A 21,182-nucleotide genomic window follows, 5' to 3' on the forward strand; every position below is an offset into this window, starting at 1 on the left:
ATACCACGTTCAAACGTACTTAAATCTTGATAATCTGCTATTGCAGCAGCAGTAATCGGTCTAACAACTGCGCCAGACATTTTTTGTGTTATATAGACGTTGCCGACCCCAGAGCCGTATTTGCCTGTTTACATATCTCTGTAGTTGAATACGTATGCCTATACCAGTTTCTTGGGCGCTTCAATGTACATTACTGGCCAGTTTTGACCTGTGGTCACTTTCGCATGTCTGCAGTATCAAATATCAACGAGCTAATACAAGATAAATAGGTAAAACAGTTGACTGCTGAAGCTGGTTGATGTTTGGTATAGCAGACGTTTGAAAATGGGCATAGCCCAAAACTTGCCAGTAATGTACTAGATGTAATGAAGTTTAACTGTGTAAAATTTCTGACAGCCAACGGTGAACATAACAATAATTCTAGCTTCAGAGATTTTACGAGAACAAGCAACAACTGTTGTTCTGGTGTCAAGTGCTGCTGGCCACAGTCGATCCGCAACGTGAAACTGAATATTTTGTCCTTACATAAGCGATCGACGTGAATTCTCGATTAGAATTTGAAATCGAGAAACTATCCGTTTTCGGATTGGCAAACGCTAGTTCGTTTTGTATTTTGTTTTGTTCGTTTTATACTGTTCATTGAACTTTTTAGGCGCATTTTGTGTGTCTTGAAGTGTGTTGTGAGGAAGAGCGTCAAAACTGAATTGTTTCAGGAGCTCAAAAATAGTTTTTTACTGTATAATTTATTATCAGTATGGACACCAAAAATCAGTGACCTTTTTCCCCAGTCAGAAGAATCTGGTCTGCTTACATTAGCTGAATAACTAGTAAAAGTTTCCGTTGTCACGGTGTGAGGATCAGCGCCACGTGTATCTCTCGGTTCCGGCCGTAGAACATGGCGGTGCGCCGTCGCCGCCACACTGACTGCGGGTGTTTGCTGCTGTAATGCGAACAGAATTGTTGCGCCTCTGGGGGCCGCTGTGTGGACGGAGTTGCGGCCCCCCGAGGCGCGTAGCCTAACTCTGGGGAAGTGTTGGCGGTCGGGCCGCCGCCCCTCCCCCCCTGGTCCCTATTCCCCAGTTGCCGGCTGACCCACCACCACCGCGCGACGTGCTGTTGCAGGTCGGGGTCGGCGGGCCGCCAAGCCGCCAGCATGGGCTGCTTCGGGAGCAAGGACAAGCTGTCCAAGGAGGACATGGACTTCCTCAAGTCGCACACGCGTTACGACGAGGCCACCATCAAAGAGTGGTACAAGGGCTTCAAGGTGAGTGACCGTCTTTTTTCTTTCTACTCTCCTCTCTGCACGTAAAGCCAAAGTTACGGCTTAAAGTGCTGAACTGTGTTGATTTTTGTCCTTTATAGTTCGTCCTTTTACGTATTAACATTGCACGTAATGAGCAAACTCGAAAGGTCAGCGTTTCGTACGGTCTCCATTTAATCTACTCACCATTTCTTTTTCAGACTTACTCACTTAGCAGATAAATAAAGAAGCCTACAATGTAAACCAGGTATACGTGTAGAATTTAAAACATTTCGAGGTTTCCTTTTTGATCCAACACCATATTTGGCACCACTGATAGAGACGCCGTGCAGCTTTCGTATCAGTAGGTTCTTGCTAGATGTGCATTCACAGATGCTCAGATTGGAACCTGGAGGGAACGCACACTGGTTAAAACACTAAGCTCTATTATTTTAACCTGACTGATAATTTTTTTGTTTCTTTCTTTCTTTGCGTACACACCATTCGACCATTTTTCGATGTCACCAGACTCGTTTTGTTTATCCACTTAATTGGATATGTTGTGGATCCCGTCGCCGCCGTATGTATCTTCTCGGCACTCAGCCTTCTTCAGATTCGGGAACTCGTGGTAAGGTCTTATGGGATCAAAGTGCTGAGGTCATCGATCCCTAAGCTTACGGACTACTTAATCTAACTTATGCTAAGGACAACAACACACACACACACACACACACACACACACACACATGAGCGAGGGAGGACTCGAACCTCCGACGGGGGGAGCCACGTGGACCGTGACAAGGCGCCTTAGACCTCGCGGCAGCCTTCTTCACCAAAATCGATTGTGCCAGTACAGCATTACAATTTATAGAAACAAAAAACTTATTTATAGTTAATTATTTGTTATCTGTGGGGTGTTCGGACCAGAGGTACACACAAAAAATCCTTATAACGAAAGAAATCGACAGTCTATGTTGCTGCGTAAATACGTAATCGATAGAGACACTCTCCAAGGTGTGACCCTCATCATTTCATGAACTGCGTTGAGTCGCACGGCCCATGCGCCCCAGCATGCTGGCGAACTTTGCATTTCCACAAGCGCCGCCTGACGTCATTTTCCAGCAGTATGCCCCCCCCCCCCTCTTCTATAAAGATGTTACCAAATTTCTCGAAGAGACGATTGCTGAGTGTTACATGGGAAGGTGGGTAGGGATCCCATTGAATGGCCCCCTCGGTCTCCCGATCTCACTCAACTGGATTTCTGCGGATGGGAGTTTATGGAGGAGATTATTTGCAGAACAAGGGTTCGATATCTGGTAGATCGATATGACACAACGGATCTACACCGCAGTAAAGGCGACAACACTTGTCGTGTTTATGAACATGGGGCTAGAAGTGGAGTAACGTTTAGACATCTGTCGAGCTACAGATGTTGTCGTACCAACCTGTATAAAAATGTTTCAGTAGTTGTGTACAATCTTGGACAGATAAAGTTATAAACCTTAACAGGCGCTGAAATATATGCAAATGTTTTTGTATACCTCTAGCCTGGACACTCTTTATTATTCCCTTTATACATACAAACCACTGACCGTTATTGTAGTTATCTTCGTTCCGAAGTCTAGTTTGATGCAGCTCTCCACGCTAGTCTATCTTGTACAAACCTCTTCATTTCTGAATAGTTACTGCTATCAACATCCATTTGAACATGCTTACTGTATTTATGCCTAGGTCTTCCCCTACAGCTTTTACACTAACTCTTACCTCCATCACCAAACTGGTCATTCCTTGATGCTTCAGGATGCGGCCGGTCCCAGGTGGGATGGCGAACCCGCCGTCCACTCGATGCTATTAGCCGACACACTTTTACCAACAGCGCAACAGTAAGCTGTCTGTGTAGTCATCCTTGGAGCGACCTTAACCTCCATAATGAGCGTGCACTCACTTTTGTTCCACTGGTTTCAGTAGTGGACTATTTTTGACATCCGAAGGACGTGTATGTTTTGATAGTTTCGCAACATGGATACTTAACGTTACACTACGTAACGTATTCCCCTTTTCATCACAGGTAGCCTGTAAACACTAGTGTAGTTGCCTGAACATGTCAGTTTTCTTGATAGTACCACCGACTTCCAGGGCCATACTGAACATAAATGAATCATGAATACATCAGTCGGTCGTGTCCAAGTATAAATAAGTTACTTCCAGCTGTCAGTGATCCTGCTGATCAGCATCTAGTCTGTTAGTAGCATTCCCTCGAATGAGGATGTCCGCAGCTCGTGGTCTAATGGCTAGCGTTGCTGCCTCTGGATCACGGGTCCCTGGTTCGATTTCCGTTTGGGTTGGGCATTTTCTCTGCCCGGGGACTGGGTCTTTGTGTTGCCCTCATAATTTCATTATCATCATCATCATCATTTGTAAGTATAGCTAGATTGGACTGTGTAAAAAAAAATGGACTGTGTAAAAGATTGGGGCTTTGTACGGACGCTGATGACTGCACAGTTGAGCGCCCCACAAACCAATCATCATTATCGAATGAATATTCTTGCCAGTCCAAACTATTCAGCTACAGATCTGTTTTCAGTCAGCTAGTTCGTTGTGACAGCACCTCCTGATTTCTGCTTGGTGACCGCTGCAAATTTAATGTCATATAATTTCTCCCCTGATGGCATGCTATAGAATATGTGTGTTTTACTTTAATAACAGTAGCTATAAGGTAAACTGTGCAAAATTCAGTTATTATTTCTCAATGTAATATGCAGTAATAGATTGTAGACAACTAGCCGTGGGGTGCAGACTCGACGTATATTCCAGGGCTATAACCCCAGGCTGCTGCGATTGGGACTGACATCTCTTCCTAATTTCTGTACTTTCTTTCCTCTTACTGCCTTTAGTTAGTATACCTTTTAGTTTAATTAGTAACAGGCCGCACAAAATATTAACAGCATAGTGCGTAGGAAGCCTGCATACTCCGTACTCTAGACAAACAATCAAACCAGTTGTATTAATGAGTTTTGTTAAAATAAGAAAATTACAATACTTAACTTTCGCCATTACACAGATGTGTCGCAAGCATACAGGGCAACATACAAGCGAAGTGTGCAGCATTGATGCTGCTCGAAGTCGCGAATCTTGAAGCTGCTATTGAACTGGGCGCGCAGTTCCAGTCTGTAGCGCCTAGAACCGCTTGGCCACCCCGGCCGGCATTGCATTATCAAATAACATTCCGTATGCAGGTTTTGAATCAATGTGGCAATTGTATATCGTTTCGTTATTGTAATTGGATAGTTATGTAATTAATGGAATCAGAATAGTATCTAGGAGGCGTACTATAAAATTAATGCAGAAAATAAATAAATATATGATAATGTAGGAGTAACTACTTCGATTTAAAAACTTACTACGAAGATAAGACGAGAGCTTATACTTGGTCTAAATACTATTATAGACAAAAAGCTCTGTCGCTGCCCGCCGCTGTGGTCGAACGGTTCTATGCGCTTCATTCCGGAACCACGCTGCTCCTACGGTCGCAGGTTCGAACCCTGCTCGGGCGTGGATTTGTGTGATGTCCTTAGGTTAGTTAGGTTTAAGTAGTTCTAAGTCTAGGGGACTGATGACCTCAGATGTTAAGTCCCATAGTCTTTAGAGCCATTTGAACCAAGCTCTGTCGCTCTTTCGCGCCAAGTGAAAAAGTGCTTTACTTCCCTGGTGGTTTAGAACTTGCAGAGAACCCAATTCGGAACGTTCATAGTACGTTAATGACTGCACAGTTTCTAACCATATATATCTTCTGTCCTCGTTTTCTTGCGCAAAACTATAAATTACGGAAGTAGCAATAGTGTCTATGTTCATACTGCATTGATGGGACAAATGTTATGAACACTTACAGAGATCGCGTAATATGTAGACCGCTCAAGAGTTAGCAAAACTACTTTAAGTCTATTATGGCGACCGAACGGGATGGCGCAGTGGTTAGCACATTGGACTCGCATTCGCGAGGACAACGGTTCAAACCCGTGCCCGGCCGTCCTGATTTAGGTTTCCGTGATTTCATTAAATCCCTTACAGCAAATGTCGGGATGGGTCCTTCGACAGGTCACGGCCGCTTTCCTTCTCCATCCTTCCGTAATCCAAGCTTGTGCTCCGTCTCTAATGACCTCGTTGTCGAAGGGACGTTAAACACTAATCTCCTCCTCCCGTTTATTATAGTGACACAGCGTGAACCTAGAGATGTTACTGAGAATATTGTAGCGATTGCCATACGGAACATTCCATCACTAAAGACTACAATTTGCTCCACGGCAAGAACAGTGGCACAACTCAAAAATCCAATACTCCAGGAAACTCGACTTACAATATTAATTCTATAAAACTGATATCGAAATAGTATAAGCATCCTTTGAATTTTATATAGTTATTGTTGGCAGTAAATTCCATTATAGTGTTCGTGCACGTTAGGGCACCTCTCACATATTTTTCAATGACAAACTAAAAATTACCGTTTTTCGACTTGTCACTTTTCTTCCGTGTCACTTTTCTTGCCGGGGCACGAATTGTCTTCAGAAGTGGATATCATTCAGAGTTTGCCAGTACAATAACAGATCACGACTGCTTCATGATAGTCATCATCAGAAATTTCAAAAGAAATTATCTTCCATAATCAGAGAAACATGGTCGAAATTGAAATTCGGTATATTTACTTCACAACGCCCAAAACCCAATTCGTTAGTGAACGCTTGCGCCTAATATAAAAATTACACGGAGACACGGAATAAAATGTCCAGGCAACAGAAATCGGACGTTATTGCCGGCTCAGTGTGTGCCATTTACTCGTGCACGTCACATTAGAACTAATGCGTACAGACCAAGTTGCATTTTCCTCAAGGTGTCGCTCTGCGCTTCGGCGCATACTTTTATGGACTGAAAGCTTCGCTCATCCCGCTGGAAATGCAGTGGTCAGCCTTGGCTTCCAGAAGGCGAACAGACAACTTTCCTTTAGCGTCCGAGCCTAGCGGCACGAGGTGGAGATTATGACGAAAACAACGCCCGCGCTCTCAGTTGTCTTACACAGTTTCCAGCGAACTGAAAGCACATACCATTTTATGTTTAAAGCCTAATAACAAAAATTATATGTTATACTTTTGCACTGACAAGAAAATCGAACTGAAATCATTACAGGGCTGTGACTTTATGTACCAAACCGTTTCACAAAACTCACTTGCCAGTGTGGTTCGTTTGAAAGGGCACAGCCAATTTCCTTCCCCCAAAGACCTCCTCATCGACGGAACGTTAAACCCTAACATTCCTTCCTTTTGCTTTTACCAATGTGGTAAGGGTCACTTTCCGTATATTTGGTCTCAGCAATAGGGGCTTCTAATAGGGTAATTCTTCGTCGCTTTCCATAAGTAACTAACGCGTTACGATACTTATGTCGACCACCTAGTGTTCATTTCAACTGTTTCCCTTGAGCGATTACCACGTTTTACAAGAACAGTGTTTAGTGCTGACGCTACTGCCGTGTCCGATGTTGTTTCGTGGATCTGTAAGATTCATTACCTTACTTACGAACTTACGTACAACTAAATGTTAATGTCTCAAGAAACAGAACCTGTAGACACTCACAGTTAAGTATACGCCCAATAAATCAACACAGCTATAAAAAAAAAACCCTTGAAATAAGAGTCCTAATTATATATAAGTATTCATTTTTTCCGTGTAGAGAAACTGAAAACAAAAGTGGCAAAAAGAAGCCTGTTATTTAAATAAGGTGGCTATTTCGTAAGAAGTCCGATAGGTTGCGAAATGGAAACGACAACGGAAATCCAATGTAGCTTTCCACAGATGTGTTGGGAAGTGTCTCTAGTTATGCCTGTCGATCGCGTCTCGTCGCTCTTTTCAGTTCTGAGTACACAGTGAACACGTAAAGATACTGGTATCAATAGTGTCTCCCACTAAGTATGGGTGCCCGCTGCGAGGTTTCGCCTGATTTCATGCATCCCCACATAACTTACCTGTCATTCGTTTCCTTCTTCATGACGATTCTCCTCCGACGCTGTAGGCGCAATGAGGACGCCCCCAGCAGCGTTTTCGATGGGAGTTGTTTGATCACCCACTATACAACTCGGACTTGGCTCCCTTTGATGTTCGTCTATGCTCACGTGAACCGATGGCTATGAAGGCAACATTTTGGCACCGACAACGAATTAAAGACCAGCGTTAGGAAACGGCGGAAAGCACAGGCGGCTGCCTTCTACGACTAGGATATGGAAAGTCAGTACAGCGCTACGGGAAATGTCTAAGTCGGAGCGGCCACTGTGTAGAACAGTAGCTGGAAGATGTAACAGATTGCTGCAAATAAAACATGTAGATTTTCATAGTGGTTTCCATTTCGCGATCGATGGGACTCCACTTTACGAATAGTCAGTCCTCTTATATTAACTTTGCATGCAAAATAGTCACCAAAAACACGTACGGAAGGAACTTCCTGGCAGATTAAAACTGTGTGTCCGACCGAGACTCGAACTCGGGACCTATGCCTTTCGCGGGCAAGTGATCTACCAACTGAGCTACCGAAGCACGACTCACGCCCGGTCCTCACAGCTTTACTTCTGCCAGTATTTCGTCTCCTACTTTCCAAACTTTACAGAACCTCTCCTGCGAAAGGCATAGGTCCCGAGTTCGAGTCTCGGTCGGGCACACAGTTTTAATCTGCCAGGAAGTTTCATATCAGCGCACACTCCGCTGCAGAGTGAAAATCTCATTCTGGTGACGTACAGAAGGTTTATTATGATTTTCTTACAATTGTTAATATTTTATTAGGCATATGGAATGTGAGTTGTCTATATATTTGTTCAAGAAAGTGTCAATAAAATGTTTTTGGTGCAGTTTTCATGCTGGAAATAGGAAAAAAGCTGTGAAGCAGTCATCGAAAGTGCCTTACAGACGCTGTATTTTCTTATAAAAAGGTTTTATATCAAAGCATTGTTATGTCACGCAAACTAGTTGTGAGGGGGGGGGCAGAGACAGCGGATTACTAAATGAAGAGCATCGCTGATGATAAAACCGCATTGAGATATGTTAGTATTTTTTGTGATGCCTGAAATAAGTGGTTTCCTAATGCAGAGCTTTACCGATAAACTGTTTTTATTCTGTAAATAGGGGGGCAAGGTAAGGAGGTACTTTCTGCCATATTGCCCTTACCCTTGGGCATTACGCAGGGCTGCAACACCACGCGCCCTGCCGGCTGGGGTAACTTGAGTAGGACGCCGTAGCGCCACAGAGCTGCGTTGTTAGCGGCAGCCCGCTGCTCGCCACTGCACTGTTACTCAAATTGTGTGCCGCCGCCGACGCCCTTTGTGACGCGTGTTCTCCGGCAAGCCAGAAATATTCATGCCGCCTCCCTTTTTCCGCGCACATCTGCAGCCGACTAGCGCACTGTTATTCTTTCTTTTACTCTTATGTGAAACGTGCACATATGGCAGGCGAAACTGTTTTCCCTGGACCGCGTTCCCTGTTATCCACCAGGCGAGGTGGTGAGCGGAAAGTAGTGGGCTCGCATTCACAAGGACAGAGCTTCACATCCCCGTCCGGACCTCCAGATTAAAGGTTTTCCATTCTTTCCCAGAATTATTTAAGGCAAGTGCTGCATAGGTTACTTGAAAAGGACACGGCCGATTTATTTGCGTAGTCTTTCCCAAACGCATCATGGACTTCGTGTCTGATTATTTTTTTGTCGTTGGAACCTTAAGTCCTAATATTCAAATTCCTTCCCTGTTATCCGATGTAACTAGCTGTTCTTCTTGCGCTAGAAACATTACAACTGGAACTGGAACTTACTGAAGAACGAGAACGTTACCGAACACGCCTCGAGTTAATTGCTGAATTGAGCTTAGTGCTGTAATTTGAACGTTTTGCACAATCGTATTCCATTGATTACCACGTGCCGTGAATGGCTTAATATTAGATTAAGTGTTACAGGTGCCGAGACAGCAGTTTTGGTACGTTTACGCGTGCCTCGAAGTACACACAAGAGGAAAGGAGGCCCATGCGATGACGAGATTGGAGTTGTTCTCTCGTACTCACATGATCTGTGGGCCAGCACAAAAGATGTCTTAAGAGATCCCGAATAAAATTATCAGACACGACACATGGCTATAACTTCTATATACGTTGAAGAGTCGAATATGAATGCCTACTAAAGGCAGAGCTGTGGCTCGGTGCTTACGTCCGACTTTTTCCGTAGTGGTTTCAGTAGCTCTGCTCGAGATCACGGTACTCATATTAATGTGCCTACCTCTGCCGAACGCCTGTTGCTCGCTGATTCGTACCGGCAGTTTTTCAGGGAACCTACAGCGCAGCCTTTCCTGGAGGTAGGACCTGTGACTACTCTCGGAGGTCAGATGATGGTTCAGATGGCTCTGAGCACTATGGGACTTAACATCTGTGGTCATCAGTCCCCTAGAACTTAGAACTACTTAAACCTAACTAACCTAAGGACATCACACACATCCATGCACGAGGCAGGATTCGAACCTGCGACCGTAGCGGTCACGCGGTTCCAGACTGAAACGCCTAGAACCGCACGGCCACACCGGCCGGCTCTTGGAGATCAGATGAGGCTCCCCGTAGCTCATGTTCCGTACTGTCGGCGATTGCACCCGGGTCGCTGGTGCAGTTTAGCTCGATCTGTCCATTATGTAGATATGGTTTTTGAGCACCAGCCGCTATGTAGCATGAGAACTGTTATGGTGAAGAGGATCATGCTGTAAGATGGCAAGAACTATGCCCCCTAACATGAAGTCGTTAAAGATCACCAAACTCACGTTGAGTGAACAGTAGGGCTGAACAAAAATGACTGACAAGGCACAATGCATCTTGTAGAGGGTATAGTATGGACGTATTGGAATAATTAATGTTGGATGATGGTTTTAAAGTAATTCACGTGACATGAAAACTTTGTGGAAACGTGTCGATTCACTGGAGGCTAGTTTATCCCAGGGAAGTATTCTGAGTTGATTGTGGCCGGCTGGGGAGCGGCGAAGTGAAGTGACAATAGGCAGCTTAGGGCGGCTCAAACTCTGAGAAAGCGGTAATGGGGCGCGGCCTCCAGCTGCCTTAAGATGAGTGACAATGAGGGGGTGGTTGACCCCATGCTGGTGTACCGGGAAGCAGACGGAGGCCTGTTGATAAATGTCCGTCATCCTGTTTTCAGTTAAACATGTGAGAAAGCCGCGCAGAGCTACGGTGGAGTGGTCAACAGAGGCCGAAATATGCGTGTTCGTGACTATAGCAACTTCACGCTGAATTCACGGTCTGCAGAGTCTGAAGTAAATCAGGTGAAGAGCGACAGAATGAAATACACTGGCCTCCAAGTCAGAATTTCGGAAGAATTGGTGTTTTATGCAGATGCTAAACTTGGTGGGTTGCCTGGGAGGAGCTAAATAGCAGAAGTTGAGAGGAAGGGAAATTTTGTGGGAATTTGTTCACTTCCCAGAGCAGGTATTGGTCAGCGCTGGTAAGCGATGCATAATGAACGCGACTTGCGCTGCAGTTGGCGTAGGTGAGTTTGCTGGAGGGGAAACCCAGGCGAAGAGCGGACTGGCAGAAGTCTCCGTAGAGGTCTTCCATTCCCAGCTTGCCTAGAGTGCGGACGTGGCGTCCTTTACTCAGCTTGCCTGAGAGAGAGAGTGAGCATCTCTGCAGTTTAGGACTTAGCAAACGGAACGATTGAGCTTGGAGATAGAAAGTTTTGGTTCAGCTATGTACTGAGCAAGATAGCTAGGAGTCAATAGACGAGCGCAACCTTGCAGCACCACGAGGCCGGCCGACGTCCGCACAACGACGACGCCCCACCATGCAGAATTCGGTGATATTGCGCCCGCTCTGGCTTGAGCTAGGCCACTGATTAATTTGCTGGATCACGTTGGCAAAGTTTCCACGAGGGTTTCATGGGCCGTGTATTGTAGAATTCTTCTCGCACTTCGCATTACGCCTGGGTCAGTCGATAGGAATTAATTTTCATTGATCGCGCTTTACTCCACGTAAACGCAATTTATTCCCACTGCCTGTTAGGAGAGTCATGTAATGTGATGATTGAAGGTCGTGAGTTTTGTGCTAATCGACTGTATCTGTTTTCAATCAAGTAGTTGAAATCCCAAGTCACTTTCTTAATTAATTTTATGTTCAGATTTGCATCTGGTGTTCAATAGCTGAATATAACATCAATGTGCATCCCTTTTTAATTAAAAGGAATCAGTTCTGAATCAATTAATGTCAACACTGCCACCGCAGTTCCATCAGGAGTCACAGGGCCTTATTACTTTCTTTGCGTTATCCGACATTGCGGCAGTTTTGCACTCTCTGTTGATCTGTTCGTCAATTAGCTGGTGAGAACACACTCCAAAACCAGATAAGTTACGGATGGGGGTGTTACAATACCAGCAGTTGCTGTCGACCTGCGTTTTCTCATTGGCTTGCATTTGCGGTTATTCTCAGGAACAGCACCGCTCGTCAGGTGTGAATCTGTTGTTCCATAAGAGTATTGCCCATTTTTCTGATGTGAGGTAGCTGCTGATGTACTTTAACAGTCATAATTATCTGCATTCAGTCCGCCTTATTAGCTAAGCGATCAGCGCATCTGACTGCAATGCAGCGGGGCCCAGTTTCCATTGGCGGGCGTGCCGGGGATTTTCTCCGCTCGGGGAATGGTATCCTGCAGTCATTATCATCGACTCGCATGTCGCCCAAGGTGGCGTCAAGTGAAAAGACTTGCCACTCGGCGTCGGAACTTCGTCAGGCCATTAATTGCATACAACCATTTCATTCCATTACATTAGCATCCAGCCACTTTAACTATTTTTGTTAGAATTTAACTACACATTTCAAGAGACACTACTCTCAGCATCAGGTCGTTAACACTTAGTTTGTAGTGACCATTTAAAGAAATAAAATTACTTTAATTAAAAAAAAACACATTGGAATATTGGCCTTCGTCGTACATAAAATCGTCCACTTTACACCCAGCAACCGCGCAGCAGACCACGTGCTCTTCTGCAGCCGTGCCGGTTGCTGTCGCCGAGCGGTTCTAGGCTCTTCAGGCCGTAATCGGGCTGCTGCTACGCTCGCAGGTTCGAACCCTGCTTCGGGCATCGAAGTGTGTGATGTCCTTAGGTTAGTTAGGTTTAAGTAGTTCTAAGTTCTAGGGGACTGATGACATAAATGCTCAAATGTGTGTGAAATCTTATGGGACTTAACTTCTAAGGTTATCAGTCCCTAAGCTTACTCACTTCCTTACCTAAATTATCCTAAAGACAAACACACACACACCCATGCCCGAGGGAGGACTCGAACCTCCGCCGGGTCCAGCCGCACAGTCCATGACTGCAGCGCCCTAGACCGCTCGGGGGACTGATGACCTCAGATGTTAAGTCGCATAGTGCTTAGAGTCATTTGAACCATTTTCTTCAGCCGTGGGCAGCAACTTGATGTTTCTCCTAGCATCCGAAAGGATTTGTCAGCTACTACGCCCGTGATGGCAGTTTTTATGCGCAGCCTCTGTGATGGTGAGAGCATTGTTTCTTGGAACAGGTAGCTGGATTGTATGAAGAACACTTAAAGTTGTTGAATAGAAATCATTATTACTGTTTCTTATTTGTTGTGGATCTAGAGCTTAGTTGGTGCCGTCCCATCTTGTGTGGTGTTGGAACATTTAATCCAAGTCGCCGGCGCTGGTAATTGGCATAGAGGTATAGTCGCTAGAACTGGTCTGTGTTACCGGCTTGATCGGACGTCTGAGAGTCTGTAGCGGATAGAAATGAGAAAGGTGTAATGCTGATCGCCGCAATGTTTTTGATAACATTATAAGTTTTGTTCCTATGGAAATTAGAGAGTGTGAAGAATCCTGTAAAAGTATTTTTATAGAAGGGGGATTATCTCCAGTTACACATGAAGTGCTATCGTTCTGAATAATAATGTGTTCGCGATCATGAATAGCTATAGAGACTTGTGTAACGGTGTTATTGAGAAACTGAGGTAACATTATCAAACTGAAGGTGCCTCTGGTTGCGTGTTAACTGAAACTACAGTCTGACCTTTATAAATCGTATTTTGGGAGTAGACCGCAAAATAATTTTGTGTTTAATGATAGCTGGTTCATATTACGCCCTAGGAACATAGATTAACTATCTGCTGGAACCGTAACCATCTTTAGTGTTTCTTACTTCACTTGGTAAAAACGGAATCCACCCAGGATCGCTTTGTTGTCTGTCTGTCTGTTAAGAACCCTTTTTCTCAGGAAAGAGGTGACGTATCCGATTCAAATTTGTGTCACTAAGGTCTATGATACCTTGGCGGTGTAAAACATTTAAGATTTTAAGTTTCTGCAGTCAAAAGATACGGCCATTCTTGTCACGTATTTTGGTGCAAACTCACTCATCGAAACGTATAGGGTGCTTTCCGTTGACCCAGAACCATGAAATGTGGCAAGAGGGCAAGGTTTCACAGTATAGCTAAAGGAAAAAATTCAAAATTTGTTAAGTTGTAATTATATCACATAAAAAGTATCTTTTACCATTAGAACTTACATTACTCATCCGCCAAAAGCACAACAGAAAAATAATATTGCTTATACATATAGCATGTAAGCTATAGTTATGATTCAGTAAGAAAGTAAAAATATTTTATTAAATATTTTCGCTCTAAATGTGTAAACTGAAGTCCCCCTGCACGCTGTAGACATTTTGATACAATCTTGGAATTCCCGAAACCGGTATTTTTCCCGTATCGATAATAGCTTATAATCATCGAGATTCTCGATACCTGAGAATGATGAACTGTGTGTATTCGTAATTAAGTTTGTACGGAACTCTGAGTGCACGAGTCGTACTCGCAGTCGGCCAAATTTTTTTTAAAAATGTACTCTGCAACTGGTCAGTTTAATGGAATCGTTGTTGTGGCAATCTTTGTACCACCGAAAGGTAAGTGACTGACATTAGCTGTGTGTTGTTTCGGGTTTCGCTTGGGCATTAACGAAGCTTTCAGTTCGTAATGCGCCCTGTTTGGGTACAGGTAAATGCTCTTGTAAATTTTAACGGAACAACACCCATACCTGTGATGCTAAGTGCTTAAAAATGGTAGACTGACTAAATGTGTACTACGAAGTGTAGCTACGTAAGGAGAGACTTTTTCATGGCTATTAATGATAAACTATTTGTCAGTCGACATATTGGTATAAATGTAGCGGTTTTTTTTTTAAGAAAAAAGACTAGGCGACGTGTTTTTAAGTGTGTGCAATATATATAAATGACCTAGTAGATAGTGTCGGAAGTTCCATGCGGCTTTTCGCGGATGATGCTGTAGTATACAGAGAAGTTGCAGCATTAGAAAATTGTAGCGAAATGCAGGAAGATCTGCAGCGGATAGGCACTTGGTGCAGGGAGTGGCAACTGAACCTTAACATAGACAAATGTAATGTATTGCGAATACATAGAAAGAAGGATCCTTTATTGTATGATTATATGATAGCGGAACAAGCACTGGTAGCAGTTACTTCTGTAAAATATCTGGGAGTATGCGTGCGGAGTGATTTGAAGTGGAATGATCATATAAAATTAATTGTTGGTAAGGCCGGTGCCAGGTTGAGATTCATTGGGAGAGTCCTTAGAAAATGTAGTCCATCAACAAAGGAGGAGGCTTACAAAACACTCGTTCGACCTATACTTGAGTATTGCTTATCAGTGTGGGATCCGTACCAGATCGGGTTGACGGAGGAGATAGAGAAGATCCAAAGAAGAGCGGCTCGTTTCGTCACAGGGTTATTTGGTAACTGTGATAGCGTTACGGAGATGTTTAACAAACTCAAGTGGCAGACTCTGCAAGAGAGGCGCTCTACATCGCGGTGTAGCTTGCTGTCCAGGTTTCGAGAGGGTGCGTTTCTGGATGAGGTATCGAATATATTGCTTCCCCCTACTTATAGCTCCCGAGGAGATCACGAACGTAAAATTAGAGAGATTCGAGCGCGCACGGAGGCTTTCCGGCAGTCTTTCTTCCCGCGAACCATACGCGACTGGAACAGAAAAGGGAGGTAATGACAGTTGCACGTAAAGTGCCCTCCGCCACACACCGTTGGGTGGCTTGCGGAGTATAAATGTAGATGTAGATGAACAATAAACAGTTTGTTACCACATATCAATCCCGCATCGTTCAGGAACTTTAGAATGCTGCTGCAGTGTGCATAATTCCGTGTGAAAGGCAATACTGCATATGTTTCAGCCTGCATACGCTGTGTTTCACATCTTAAACTTTGATACTGCCTACTGCTTTACCTTCTACGTCTCTGTCCATTGCCAGATCATCTAGTCTTGTTACATGTAGCAGTAACATGCCGATTCTCATGCTATATAATTTACGCAGACTGCTTTCGCCGCTTCTTTCTGCCCTCTGACACTCGTTCATTTCGCGTTTTGACTGAAGGTGCACGAAGTTGACAAATTTCATTTCACAAGCGCTGCGCATGAAAGTTACATCCGAAGCACAGAATTTGAGCTTTGAGGTTTGAAGATGCGAAAGCAGTGAAACAATCGAACTGAGGTCTTAACTGGGTGCTGTAAGGTTTAAATTACTCCACTTCGGTAATTATTGTCCTTCTTCGTAAATGGGGTGAAGATCTACTGAATTAGCTCTTCTTCGAATTTATTGAACCGGCGTCACTCAGATGTCGGCTACTGGTGATAAATAATCTTCGAAATGATCTATTAGCTGATAATGTCTTTCTTTGCGTCTGTTGAAGCGGCGGGCACGCTCCGCACCGGAAACGCACGCGATCTCACCGCAGCTGAAACGAGCTTCCCAAAAGTTTGCGTGCGTCCGGGGGCTCACGACATCTTGCGGTGTTCCGCAGGGGTCACGCGACGCCACAGAGCGACTTGCGGACGACATGCATACAAAGTACGGTGTTATTCCTGCGAACGAACAGCGGCGTAATTATCTTGTAGCACGGAGAGCGGCCGGTGTTCCCGCTGTTGCGTTCACACCCGCAGAATACTTGTACTTAATTTGCATGGTAAAGCTGAATGTTTGTCTCCAAACGCTCGTTGTTGATTTTTCTCAACACGTTCTTCTTTTCCTTTTATTTTGGTTAGCAAAAATATCGTACGACCGGTAGCCTCGTTGGAGATTACGAGCATTTTCGCTATCCACTAGCAATAAAAGCGTTACTTCGAGTAGCAGTAAAAATATTATGGAATGTTCTTCTCTGCACCGTGTCTACCTGACGCTCCGAAACTGGTGAGCCGATATATAACCTGCCGCGAGTCAAACTCCTGCTGACGATGTGGCTTAACTGAGAGTGGACTTTTGGAAATTTGTGGTAACTTCCTAAGGGACCAAACTGCTGAGGTCATCGGTCCTAGGCTTACACACTAGTTAATCTAAACGAACTTACGATACGGACAACACACTCACACACATGCCCGAGGGAGGACTCGAACCTCCGAGGGGGGGCAGCCGCGAGAACCGTGGCAAGGCGCCAGACAGCGCGGCTACCCCACGCGTCAGTGGACTTCGGATGATTTTCAGTGTAGAACCTAACTCTCTGTAGCGTTAACAATATTGGTGCAGCGCAATTAAATTAGTGTGTGTAGTCGCTGGCGACAATCAGTTCATGAGATTTTGAACGTCAAAAGCAAATACACGCACTTTCCGCAAGATATTACCGGCTGATTCTTTTGGCACCATTCAACAGCTAAGTTCGTTAGCGATCATAAATTTACGATTCGCGGCAAAAGGTTCGTGTGATGCGTTGGGGCAAATCGATGATATTAAAATATAATAATAAATCAGGGTACTCTGAAAGAGCCATTAGTGTAATAAAGGTGAATTACATCTCGTAAACTACGTGAATAATTCGCCTAAACGTATGTTCTTAAGGATGTGTCTGTTAGCTTGAGCTGCGTGAGGTAGCCGCGCGGTCTAGGGCGCCTTGTCCCGGTCCAGGGCGCCTTGTCCCGGTCCGTGCGGCTCCCCCCGTCAAAGGTTCGAGTCCTCCCTCGGGCATGGATGTGTGTGTTGTCCATAGCGTAAGTTTGTGTGTGGGCTTAGGGACCGATGACCTCAGCAGTTTGGTCCCATAAGACCTTACCACAAATTTCCAAATTTGTTAGCTTGAAATCAGTACCGCTCTTTGGAGTACTTAATACAATCGTGAAAAGAACTTTGTATGAAGCATAGTACATAATATTTAATATGCGTTACTGTCAGCAGCGTAGGTGCACCACATTTTTTTGCTGTAAGACTAAGTTCTGGACGCGCTCAGCTCATCTTCTGAAGATGACCAGAAGACTAAAAAATCGTTCAAATGGGTCGGAGGACTATGGGACTGAGGTCATCAGTCCACTTGACTTAGAACTACTTAAACCTAACTAACCTAAGGACATCACACACATCCATGCCCGAGGCAGGATTCGTACCTGCGACCGTAGCGGTCGTGCGGTTCCAGACTGTAGCGCCTTTAACCGCTCGGCCATTCCGGCCGGCCCCGAAATTTTATGGAATAATCTGAACACCGGGAAAATTTTAAGTTTCAAAAGTTAATATTTTAGTGTAAAAATGCGGAACATCAAATAGAAAATAGAATAATCTTTTATTTCCAGAGATTTTACAGTATTATTGATGCATTTAACTTTTACAGTGAACAATAAGCCACTTCACATATTTGTCCTCATTTTATTTTCACTTGATAAATGATTAAAGATAAGATATTCTTTTTAATAAAATTATCAGACATTTGTTGATCAACATTTGCATTTCGTAATAATACAGAATTTACATAAGAGTAAAATAGTTTGAACTAGCGTGACTCGAACCAGGACTTCGCTAATGTGAGTCACTCGAAATCTTTTGTACCTAACACTGCTCGGAAATCTGGAACACGTCCGCAGCGTTATCGAACGGCCCAATAGTTGAATCGTCGAGTAGCTCAGACCTTTCATTTAATGTTGCGCACCGGAGGTGAATGCTTCCTGTAGAAGCAGAGTCAAGCGACAACCAACCACTGAAAGCACGTCTTTATGTCTGTCGTTTCTGTGCGACCGTTCCGCAGTAGGCGCGTGTGCTGAAGCAGGCGCTGTGTAAATCACTCTCTTCGCTTTATCTGCGTAAACACGGGGCCCAAAACGCCACTATGCGGGCGGCCCACAAGCCCACCGCCACACAATATTAATGAAAGCAAAGCTCGCTTATGAGCCGCAGCTTTACTGCTGATGTGCGGCTAGTAGTTTTGTTGCTGCAGTGGCTGAATCTAGTAGGCAGTCCTTCTGTACGAGTAATGTAGAACCTTAGAACGTATAGGAACGCATGCGCAGAAGTCACAGTACGTAAGAGACTGCTCGCATTGCTAAGGAACTTTGAAGTATTTGGTATGCTGGGTTTACCACATCAGATACGTTAGGCACCAGGTTATGGAATTTTATGAAATGAGAATTGGAATAGTGTAAAATGTAGGGCCTGATCAAAGATGCATGTTGGAATGAGCGGTAAGATAGTTAGAATACGTCGCAACGAACACAGAAGAGTGCTATGGACGGAAGTCTACATATGGTACCCATCACAGTAACCTAAGCCACGTTGGCAGAGGAATACGTAATACAATGGCTGAAAAAAAAAAAAAGGTGGTGAGGAAAAGAAATGAAATTTAATGGTTTGAGGGGGCATATGGTGATGTTTCAATGATTACAAAATAGAGCGAAAAGTACAAAGGACCTGGCAAGATGAGGCCACGCATCTGAATGATGTTGCCCATCAGCCATCGTATTCTCTCCTGGATCAAGGCACTGGGACGGAGTTGACATCCGAGCTGTTCTCACACGTGTTCTATCGGAGACACATCCGGTGGTGTGGCCAAAGGAGTACCTCATCTTACGCAAACAGTTCGTAGACACACATACCGTGTGTGGACGAGCATTGTTCTATGAAAAAATGGCACCACGAGAGGTCGCATGAGAGGTAGGAGAGAGGATGTGCGTGACGTACCGTTATGTGTCAGAGTTTCCTTACTCATTATCAGCCGTCACCGTAAGCCATACCCGATGGTCCTCCACGCAATGACACCGGGAGTAACACCGCTGTGGCTCCCCAAAACATTGGAAAAAGTGACCTCTTCGCAGCTCGTCGCCGCAGTCGTCGGCGATCGTAATCCCAGGTAATGCAGAACTGTGATTCGTCGGTGAACACAATGATTCGCCGTTCATCAGCAGTTCAAATGGTTCAAATAGGTCTGAGCACTATGGAACTCAACATCTGAGGTCAACAGGCCCCTATAACTTAGAATTACTTAAATCTAACTAACCTAAGGACATCACACACATCCATGCCCGACGCAGGATTCGAACCTGCGACAGTAGCGGTCTCGCGGTTCCAGACTGTAGCGCCTAGAACCGCTCGGCCACTCCAGCCGGCTGTTCGAGTCCTCCCTCGGGCATGGGTGTGTATGTTGTTCTTAGCATAAGTTAGTTTAAGTAGTGTGAAAGTCTAGAGACCGATGACCCTAGCAGTTTGGTCCGTTAGGAATTCACACACATTTAAACACTTTGCTATAGTTGTAGATTCAAGGTGATACTGTAAACTGTTCGTAAAATCTCTGTACGAGCAGGTATATTTATCGCTATTTATAAGTATCCTTACAATACAGTGTAAGTAGAGATTTTGTCTTGCTGTACGAAAGTTGATAACGGATGCTTGCCATCCGACACCTGTCGTTAATAAATTATGATGTGCAAGTGAGCCTGATACTAAGGAACTATTTGTAGTAGCAAGTTTTTGAGGTTTTCGACACTCAGCTGCACCTTTACCCAAAACAACTTTCATAAAAACTGATCAACTAAGTGACAGTGAACGAGTAGTGTACTACATTCCGTCCGCCGGAAAATGAAAACGATGAAGAAGAAGCGAGGCGAATGCTACAAATATGTTTATTAGCGGATGTGATCAATTGGTGGTCATCCTTTTCGAAGTAGATTGTATTCTCAGACTTCAAATTTCTCTACTTGCTTCTTCCACTGCCGCTAAGGTGATGGACGTGGATGAAACCTGTCCACGGTGAGGGCCCAGTCCAAGGTCGAAAAACAGTCCTTCACTGATACACCAGGACTAATCGTTCTTAGAAATGCGCATTCCTTTTGCGGCGAGGCAGTATACAGCGTGAGACACAAACGTCGGGAAATACGCTGAAGTGCCAAAACATATTATGACCACCTGCTTGACAACGTGTTAGTCCACCTTTAGAACGCAGTACTGCAGCGATTCTGCACGGCGGGGATTCGACAATTCCTCAGTACATTTCCGGAGGTGTGTGGTACTAGATGTTTTCGCATAGGTCACGCAATTCTTTTAAATTACGAGCCAGTGGTCTGTGGGCCCGATGATGTCCCATCGTGTTCCTATCAGACGAATTCGATCACCAACAGATTAACGTACGTTCACTATCAAACCACTCAAACCGCTGTAGCACGATAGTCGCTTTCTGAAGCGGGCAATTATCCTGTCGCTGGAGAAGACATTAAGCATGAAGTGATGCAAATGGTCCGCATTGGTGTTTATATATCACACAGCTGTCATGCTGCCTATATACGATTGTATGCAGTCCGTGTTTGAAGCAGCTTGTCTCCTGGATAACGACATATCTGGAAACGACCATTGACCTTGTGTAACAATAACCAGGCGACACGTTTTCAGTGATCCACGGTTCAATCTCTTTGGTACCGTACCTTGTGCAAACGTAACTGACGATCTCCTTGGGTCAGCTTGGAACACGTGGTGGCACGTGGTGGTCGTGTGCTGCGAAACTTCATGTTCAACACTGTGCACTGACTGGTATGCTCCGAAACACGTGTATACAACAGAATTACACTGTCTCGTCGGATCCACCACAGTTTTCAGCCTCTTCCCGTTT

General features: G+C 44.6%; 1 protein-coding gene across 1 annotated transcript in view; it reads left to right on the forward strand.

Moving 5' to 3' along the window:
* The window catches only part of LOC126184753 (neuronal calcium sensor 2), a 347,004-nt gene that overhangs the window by 92,762 nt on the left and 233,060 nt on the right, over positions 1 to 21,182 (forward strand). Inside the window, exon 2 of the mRNA XM_049927296.1 lies at positions 1,123 to 1,264. Within this exon, the coding sequence (XP_049783253.1) occupies positions 1,154 to 1,264 (111 nt within the window). The 5' untranslated portion in view covers positions 1,123 to 1,153. The remainder of the gene's footprint in view (positions 1 to 1,122; positions 1,265 to 21,182) is intronic.

Source organism: Schistocerca cancellata, chromosome 1 (assembly GCF_023864275.1).
Source record: "Schistocerca cancellata isolate TAMUIC-IGC-003103 chromosome 1, iqSchCanc2.1, whole genome shotgun sequence".
NCBI lineage: Eukaryota > Metazoa > Arthropoda > Insecta > Orthoptera > Acrididae > Schistocerca > Schistocerca cancellata.